This window comes from Prunus avium, chromosome 8, assembly GCF_965620075.1.
Source record: "Prunus avium chromosome 8, drPruAviu1.hap1.1, whole genome shotgun sequence".
NCBI classification, from domain to species: domain Eukaryota; kingdom Viridiplantae; phylum Streptophyta; class Magnoliopsida; order Rosales; family Rosaceae; genus Prunus; species Prunus avium.
In genome coordinates this window covers 30,262,824-30,272,269 of record NC_142291.1, presented here as the reverse complement: position 1 = coordinate 30,272,269, position 9,446 = coordinate 30,262,824, and the positions used below count along the sequence as shown (strand labels likewise).

General features: G+C 36.4%; 1 protein-coding gene across 1 annotated transcript; it reads right to left on the bottom strand.

Moving 5' to 3' along the window:
• LOC110772523 (presequence protease 1, chloroplastic/mitochondrial-like) lies at window positions 1-8,102 on the bottom strand. The gene is made up of 19 exons (XM_021976958.2): window positions 7,731-8,102; window positions 7,454-7,637; window positions 7,089-7,263; window positions 6,870-7,002; window positions 6,631-6,707; window positions 6,288-6,371; window positions 5,578-5,668; window positions 4,660-5,174; window positions 4,370-4,534; window positions 4,077-4,295; window positions 3,835-3,962; window positions 2,863-3,043; window positions 2,426-2,503; window positions 2,239-2,336; window positions 1,548-1,812; window positions 1,263-1,428; window positions 1,017-1,200; window positions 809-880; window positions 1-411 (listed from the first exon to the last, which is right to left on the bottom strand). Exons 1-19 carry the CDS (start codon window positions 7,990-7,992, stop codon window positions 252-254), a joined length of 3,237 nt encoding a protein of 1,078 aa, XP_021832650.1. The 5' UTR covers window positions 7,993-8,102; the 3' UTR covers window positions 1-251.
• Window positions 8,103-9,446: the final 1,344 nt, after the last annotated feature.

The following is a 9,446-nucleotide window of genomic DNA, read 5'->3' as shown; positions in this document are numbered from 1 at the left end:
AAATTTGGACTAACCCTGATTATGTTAAGTATTGAGCATCAAATTACAATTTCAATAGTAATATATAGGAAAAGATAGTCTCAGGACTGGCACACCAATTGCATTAGTATGTCGACAATTGAAGGTACGTAATATCCAGTCAAAGATTCTACCCATTGTTTACAAAGAACTGGCAAAAGGTAATCTGCTCTGAGCGTATAAGTCTGATTACTAGAAAGGCCAAAACAGAAGAAACCAATATCCCAGGCAACCTAAAATTCTGCACGGGTGAAGGGTACTGTCTTTACTTGAAAGAAGTCAGGTCGCTCTTTTAGTGCTGCATGAACATCATTTGGTGCTCCCACTGCAACAACAACCCCTTTGTCTTTGACTGCGTCGAATGCATCTGCAAATTCCTTGAAGTCCTTGAAGCTGCGTCACAAAGGCGTATAACAACGTAAAAATATTGTAACGTCGTAAAATATTCACAGGTATGAGCCTTAATCAATGTTATGTTAGCGTAAAAGAATCTGAATACAAATAAAATTTTAGCTTTTACAAGCATCATGGAAGTTGTCTATGGCCAAAGGAAATGAAATGGTGTACATAATGCAGATAATGAGGCTTCAATTGGACAAATATAAGTAGTAAATAATGATCAACTAAGGTCAGACAAACAAGTAGAATGCTCAAATTCCCTTCTCCATTGTCCTAATCTAGTTTTTGCCGAAGCATCGCTTAAAAATTGTTCAAAAATTAGTCAAGATGGCAACGATCTGCCTTACAACTTTATCAGCTAAAACCACCAAACAATTGACAGCCTCTTTACCTCGTTGACAATATCTCTTCATGTCTCCTTTTCCTTTCTTCTTCTGTGACTCCCGTTAAATACTGCACCAAACTACAAGAAATAGAAAATGATGGGAAGCAGTTCATAAACTATGCTGAAACATATTTCTTTCTTTCTTCTTGTTCCCTTTTGTATCAAGTGACACTTATATGTCTCCACTCTCCTACAAAACATGATGTTCACATACCTATTGTAACCTTTGGCTCTGGGATCAGGATACTTGCACGAGTCGTGTTTGAGTGTCTGAATAATGACCTTTTTCAGAGTATCATTATCCATTTCTAATTGTCTTAGAAAATCTCCAGTGTTATCATATCGGTCAAGGGTCTTCAACAAGTTGGTGTCACCAGAATGTAAGAAAGAGCATTCTCCTACATAAAATTGTCAGTGAGGTTCTAAAACAGCAATTAAAAGTCCATGCAAATTTTTTTACCTGAGTAATTATCAAAGCGATAAGAGGCACACACTGCACCACTAATTAGTGTGCGATCAGGCAACCATGTACGTGCACCAGCAAGAAATGTGGAGATAACATATGTTCTTCCATTAACCCGATAACCAGTGTTATGAATGTTAACAGATTTTCCAACATGGTTAACCTGTAGAACGTATCAGACCAAAAGAAAAAAAAAACTGTAGAACGTAAGAGTTGAGGACAATCACTCCCCACAATTAATATACAGAAAGGAACCAAGCAGAAAATGATTTCAGTTCTAACCGGAGTAGGTATTATGATGGCTTCGTTTACACAAGGTAGTCTAGCATTCCAAGTAGTTGTTGCACAGGGAGAGTTACCAGGCAGCAAATCCAGAAATTTGCCAACAAACTGCTCAGATTTGGTAAGATTCTTCCCTTCAGCAGTCATATTAATTATACAACGTTTCCTAGTAAACAAGGACTTGCGAATCTCCTCGAGAGATGAAGAAATTCTTTCCCAATCTTGATCAACTTTCTTTTCAAGCGCTTGTAGAAACTCCAAGTTACTAAGAAAAAATATACAAACTGTATGAGAAACTGTATTGGTCCCATCATTTTTCTGTAGTAAATGCTGAATTATCCATACTCTAAGAAAATCATTGCACAGAACTTAAAAGCTTTCCAATTATTCATCTCAAATATAGGCTAAGATGTCAACTGACATAAATTGTTCTTTATCTCAAAGAGATATGCATAAGATAGTGCATAACAAAGTTAAAATGGCAAGGTCTTGGAATGAACCTAAATATTTAAATAGTTTAAAAGATGTATAATAAATAGCAAGAACAAAGTGGTTAGCAAACTGGAAATCATAAACAATAGTCCCAAGTTTCTGAAAAATACAATTCACAGAGACAGGAATAGACACAAGAACAGTTAGGATATGCAAAGATTAGGCCAGAAGACAAATCAGTTCAAAAATTCAGTCCTACCTGATACCGAAAAATTGTTCACAAATCCACCCGAAAACATTTAGCTTTGCTTCCATCCTTACCGCAACAATGTTCTGACCTTCAACACTTTGTTGGTACTGAAAATGACATAATATAAACCCCAAGCTTTGATAGTTAAAGTTACGGACCGGCTATGTTGAGCTTTTCCGAATAAAGTTTATAATACCTGCACTATAGCATGGGAAACAAGCTGCTTAAGCCGCCGGTGGTCTGTAAACTGGACTTCTTGAAGAAGATAGTTTATCTGCAATAACATGCCATCAGCTTTTGCATTGCGTTTCTGTTTTTCGCTAAAATTCTTGTTTCCCGTAATAAAAAAAAAATAGAATTAACAAATTAACTACTACAGTGTGTAGGAAAATGGATTCAATCAGCATTCAGTTATTGTTCTGATGTAAACATACGTGCATAAGCCCTTGCCCATATCAGAAAAACTATTGTCAACTGATGAGGGAAGTTAACTGAAGACCAATAAGTACTAATAGCATACAAAATTATTTAGACACACACACCCAAGTTCAAATCCCCTCTGCCCAGGATACGAAGAAAAGGAAACTAGAAACACTAATTTGCAAACTATGAAAAGCAAAGGGAAAAGAATACCAGGTCAAATAGATCTTCAGCACGTCTGGCCATGGCTTTCCCTCGAACAATTATATGGCAACAGGGATCTTCCGTGCACCGTATCATTGGCTCAATTGATATTCCACCAGTTTTTCTTAGAACCGAGCGATGAAGACCAATAAAACACGTGTCTTTTGTATTCATGTTTTCCAATGCGAAACTGTCAAGAACAGCATGATATAGTCAACAAAGGATAAAAAACTTTGGATTAAAACAATTTTTTGTTTTTCTAAAATAAGACTCTTCTTTGTAAACATGTAGAGGTTAACTGCTAGTTCAAATATTATTATCAACATACAACAGTGCTGATGTAAGTAAAGAATCAGTTCATTACTGAGAGCATAATTGTCATACTGGTGCTGCAACTACTACTACCATTATTGATGCTTTGCGATTAAGATGTTAAAGAATATTTTCGTTGCTTTTGTAAGTATAATTAGCCGAAACAACTAGTGTTTTATTCAACAATCACCGGATATCCACAGAAATATTCAGTTTTCCTATAACATGAGTGTTGCATGCAGAATAACCATTGGTATTAACAGAAAGTGAATGTAATCACAAGTTTCTTGTGAAAAAAAAACATGCAGTTCTATTATTATGCACAATTCCAAATGTAGTTTAAGGTAAAGTTATCACTATACTCAGGTGTTCTACAAAAATTACGACATTGCCCTCCAGGATGGATGACATGATTTAAGAGCTGAGCATGGGTTTCTGAAAGTCTAATAGAACAAAAAGATTCAACTAAAAAAGGGCACTGGCATCAATCTGGTATTGAGTCAGGTGGTCAGGAATGAGGATAAAGGTTAGCCTTGTTAGTTTCTAAATTAATGACAGGCAATTAAAACGAACACAATGACAGTCTCTGGCTCATCATCATGTCGTGTTCACGATGAAACCAAATAGTAATGAAAAATTAGGTTACTTACATAGAAGATAGAATCTTACCAGAAAAGAGGTACCAAAGGAAGAAGCTCTTGCTTTAGTGAACTCATGTCAAACACAATGTCAGTATAAAGGACATCATTTGTGAAGAGGTCATGCTGCAATACTTTAACTCCATTGATATAGCCAACCTACATATAAAATATGCGTTTTTATTTTTTTATTCTTGCAGAAACTAACCCATAAGGAAACTCATATCAAACTTAAACATATATAAGAAACCAGAAATTTAAGGTGAAGATCACCTCTTTTGGAACAGTAGTAGGTTCCTTTGGAATGTCTTGCAGAGAGAGGCTTGGAACACTTCTCATAGCTTCTGGTGGGTCAGGAGTTGCCTGCTTCAGTCGCAGCTCCTGTGTAGCATGTACCAGGCCAGCGAGATCTTTATCTGTTAAGCTTGCTTTAACTTTCCCCAGAATTTCTTTCTCAGCTTTTTCAGCACGAGAAGCCTTTTGTGGATCAGGCTGACAAAGAAGTAGCTGGTTAGGAATAACAAACATGGCCACAAAGTGTAATGCAAAATGCTTTAAATGATTACCTGCATTTCTACCACAACTCTATGGGGATTGTGCAGGATGAATTTCTCTATCAGAGGAGAGAAAACAGTCTTAGAGCCTTCCTTTTGTATTCTGGATTTCAGTGCCGTTAAAGATTTCCCATACTTTAATGGCTCAAAGGGATCCATATCAAATATCCATTGATCCTATAGAGAATTAACATATTAAGCTCATGACCAAGAATAAATGGCTATAATACATGCCAGGAATTTTATCGACAAAGAAAAAAAAAACAAAGGAGAAAACAAAACTAAAGAGGTGTATGTCTTACCATGGATCGAACCAATAAGGACATGCCTCGAGGATATGGTTCATCATTGTATTCCCTGAGATTAAACTCCATCCCATTCAAGGATACTTCCAGAGTATCTGAATCGAAGCCTTCCTTTGCTAATTTCTTAAGTGTACTCATGACTAATTCTTCTACTTTTAAAATGTCATCATGAGAAACACTCATCACCCCAACACTAAATACAGGTTGAAGGAGATCAACAGAAACCTCAATAAAAACATCTACAAAGCCATTTTCAAGCAAGATTCTTTTCAGTGGAGAAAAAATAGTTCCCGACATAAGATGAAGCAAAACCTGAATCGTCCGCTCAGTCTCCATGTCTAGAGGCCTATCACAGAGCAGCCAACTGAGGCATACCATGTTTTTCTTTTTTAAATCAGCACATGGAATAGAAGGATATTTCTTAAAAATCCTAACTGGTTCTGAAAATAGTTTCTGTGGTTTAATCCTCGATTCATTTGGAGCTGAGCTTGCATCAAACATATCCAGGTACTCTGAGAGAGAGTAAGATGGTTCAGATATAAGTTTCTAAATTAAATTTGACAATCTTAAACTCATTCATCTGAATCATCACAAGGAAAAGAAATTACATAAGAAAAGACATCGCTGACCAATGTATTGCTCTAACAGCTGTTCATTTCCTCATCTGAATTTTAAGTAAACTCTGTTTTAGTTCTTGAAAACAAGTTGGTGGCAAAACCGAAATGGAGGGATATTTGTGATTTACAGGTTTGACAACCTTCTTTAAGATATAGTAAAGTTGATAAGTCAAAACAGTCATGCATCAAAGTAGCTATTTGATATGAGAAATCTCCCCCACTCTTTTAAGGTAAAGGTCAAAATAGCCATAAGATACTTTGCAGGCAAAGTAGTCACATGTTGGATCTATTTCAATACCACTCAAAATGCGCAGGCGCTCAGTTGGATCATCATCTCCATAAAACCATATCCTTGCATTACTGGGATGGTAATATTTACGGTGGAACTCCTGTAATTTTATCGTCAGAAACTCAGAAAGAAAATAACTAGTACTAAATAAACTTTACGAAACAGTTCATATATATATAGAGAGAAGAATCATATGTTTATAGATAACGTGCTTGACATTCAGACAATTTGGCAGAAGATGGTACCAGACATATGCATGAGCCCAATATATATATATATATATATATATATATATATATATAGAGAGAGAGAGAGAGAGAGAGAGAGAGAGAGAGAGTATCAGAATATTAGAGATAAAAAAAGGAGGTAATGCTACTAGAAGTCACTGTGACTGACATACAAACGCTCTTTCATAAAAATAGAATTATTTGTCCAAAACCTTTTTGTAATAAAATCCTAAATACCATAATTATACAACCAAATGAGATGACGCTAGTTGGAATGTGTCCTTCAAATGGTTCAGAAGTTAGGATGATTTTCCGGGGCATTCCTCAAAAAATTGCAGAGAATTAATGTGCTAATATAACAACAGCTTACTACGTACTTTGAGAAAATCAGAGTCTAGAGTCTAAAATAAAAAGTTAGTAACAGTTTTAAAGTTTATCATGGTATTCTGATGTACAAAATAGCGAATCCTCCTCCTTAGTGAACAAACAAACCTTGAATTCCTTAAATGACAATTGGGGAATAACTTTTGGATCACCTGTACAGTCAAAACCATATGTAGTCTCTGGAAAAATGGCCTGTAGAAAATGTTAACCAGATATATTAAACATATATCGAAATGAATAATGAAAACAAAGAAGATGACACTAAGGAAACATAATAACCAAACTGGTAGCTCTCTAGTCATCAATGATAAATGATGACTGTGTAGCTCTTAAGATTTCCTAAGGACATGAACTGAGAGAGAAACAGTTGAGTTCTGATGTAAACCTGCCAAAATGTCAAAAACATAGACAATAAACAATTGGACAAAATGGAAGTAGAAAGAAAACTTGCCTGTCGAGTAGTCTGCTTTAATATACTTATGGGCGCAGGCTGAGAATAATACTTTTTCATCTGATTGAAGACAGCTCCTATAATTAAAAGAAAAAAAAAATTATTTACGAAGAAATTAACACATTTTCATACGTGGAAATTAATGGAATTTATAAGCCAGAAACATGGAACTTTGCCAAAGGAAATGTAATTAAAAACCAGAACACAAGAGAACTGGGAACATCAATCGGATGTGCAACCTTTATAAGATATGTCCCCGAAAGGGTCGTTGAGCTCGAAATGCCAACCCTCCTGCCGGAAAATCTGTATGTCCTCCACACATTTAGGAAAGAAGACGGCGTCGAGGTTCATATCAACCAGATTATAAAAATCCTGATATAAAAATGACGACCTTGTTGTTAGAATACAGAGTAGATACAACAGAGACCCTTTTCCTTAACTTTCACAACCCGTTTTACCTTTGTATGTGTGGAAGTAACTACGTAGCAAGTCCTATCAGAATATATGAATTTTTCCGAAAAATTACCCAAGGTCCCTCCAATCACCTCCTCAAATGGATTTTTCACAGGGTACTTTCTTGACCCACGGTATACACTCCGTTGCAGTATTTGTGAAATTCCAGTGGAATCCTTCCTGCATCAACAGTTAAATAAACAAGGAGGCTTTAACCAAAAAATAAAGATTAAATAGATAAACAAGGAGGCTTTTCCAATTCATTCCAAAACATTTTTTTTTTATATATATGATTCTTGAAAATGCATAAATGGGCAGCTTCATTTTACCACAAAGAAAAGGAAAGGAGACATTTTGGAAGAGCACTCACAGTGGGTTCCGGAAAATAATGCTAAAGACCTTTTCTTCATCGTCGTTGGACATAGAAATGACTTGGGCACCGGTCTTTTTGTGCCGGAAAAGCAAAGCTTTCGACTTGCACTCCCCAATGAACTCTTTGGTAACCTTCTCGAATCCCAGCTTGTCCAAAACTTCATCTTTCACCTCCGAGCACTCTGTACCCACAAGAAAAAAAATCCATTATATCGCAAAATAACAAAAAGATGGTAGCTTGGGATTTGAAAGTGGAACATAGTCATGTTATGTACCAGATGGTGGAGTGTCAGAAGAAGCGGCGAAGGCGCGTGAGGAGAGGCACCTGAAGTGGGTTGTGAGATGGGGGTGGGAGGAGGAAGGGAGTAATCTTATGTGGGCTCGGAGCAGAGAGGGTGCGGAGGGGACGTCCGGAATAGGACGGTGGCGGTGGTTTCTAGGAGCAGAAGCTGAAGAGAAAGAACAAGATGAAGATGATGGTAAGGCAAAACGAGAGATTCGGCGAGGAGAACAAAGCAGAGTAGTAGCTCCCGCCATTTTTATGGCGTCTCACTGTCTCTGAGTGAAACAGTGGGACTGGTAAGAAGGTAACAAGAAGAGGGGGAGCAAATGCAAATGTTTTCCAAAATGGGGTTTTGGGTTTCTAGAAATGGAGAGAGGTGGGTTTATATGGAGAAGCGCGACGTGCCTGTGTGATTACAGAGCTGACCGTACGGGCAGGTAGTGCTGCTGAGAACAATACAGAGCTGACCGTACGGAAAAGCACTTTCGTTTAGTCCAGCTAATTTTCGAGAGTTAACGTATGAATTTGGTGTTTGTCATTAATTTGTGTGCGCATGGGGATGGTTTTGTTTTTTGGTCTAAGGTATGGGGATGGTTTAGGGAGGGAAATATTTTGCTCAAAATTCTTGGTAGGGATGAGCCGAGCCGAGTTTGAAATATGGCTTGTTTGTTGTAGAACGAGAGTTTTAAGCTTGGCTCTCATTTGGGACGAGCCAAGCTTGAGTTCAAAGTGTGGCATAATTTAATATTAAATCATAAAAATAAAAGAAAATCTTAATTGAGAATTAGCAACAAAAAGAAATTTATATTTTTTGTTAACTCTAATAGTATTAATAGTTGAGGAAAGTAGAGTTGATACTCCATAGTTGAAACATTTCAGTCTTTCAGAATTTATTATTATATCCTCTTAGTTATCAATTGGAAATAGTAATGCCAAATTTCAATAAACTTATTAACGAGTAATATTTTCCTGCAACGTATGTGACTTCCACGTAATGAAAGAGATAGACATATAGTTATTATGAGGATACTACATCAACTAATGGTTGATAACAAATCGAAAAGCGCGTGGACAATTGACCAAACCAATATGTATTGTGTAGGCTTGTAGATTAAGAAAGCTCTTAATTAACTTATTATGGGAGTTTAACTTCAAGAATAACATACTTGAAAAAGTTTGATCCTCCTCAAATTTCTGATATTTTTTCAGAGCAAAGAATTTCCATCCAATTTTAAAATGCACTGTATTTTAGATCCTACTTTGCTCGTTCATGCTTTTAACCATTTGCATTAAGTGATGTCCATAAACATTTGGGCAGATCAACTTTCCCATCTTATGAATACCTGACTTTACTTTTTGGTCTGAACCTGTTTATGCTAAATAGGAAAGCTAGGATGGGACTGAAGCTGGGGAAATGAGACAAATAACAGCCATCTGTGGCAAGTTTCAGCCTTTCAGGCAGCTGCTGAAAACCCTGCATATCTGATACAGCCCCAGAAGGCTATTTGAAAACATTTACAAAGCTTAACATCCACGTGTCCAAGATAAGCCAAAATTCTTCAGTAGTAATTATTTATCAATTCAATTTTCTGTCAAATATCGAGTCTAAGCTGATATTTATATATGTTCAGTTCAAAATGAAACTGCGATGGCAATTTCACGAGTTTATATTACCGGCATAAAATTGATTGTAAAAGTGGATAAAGGA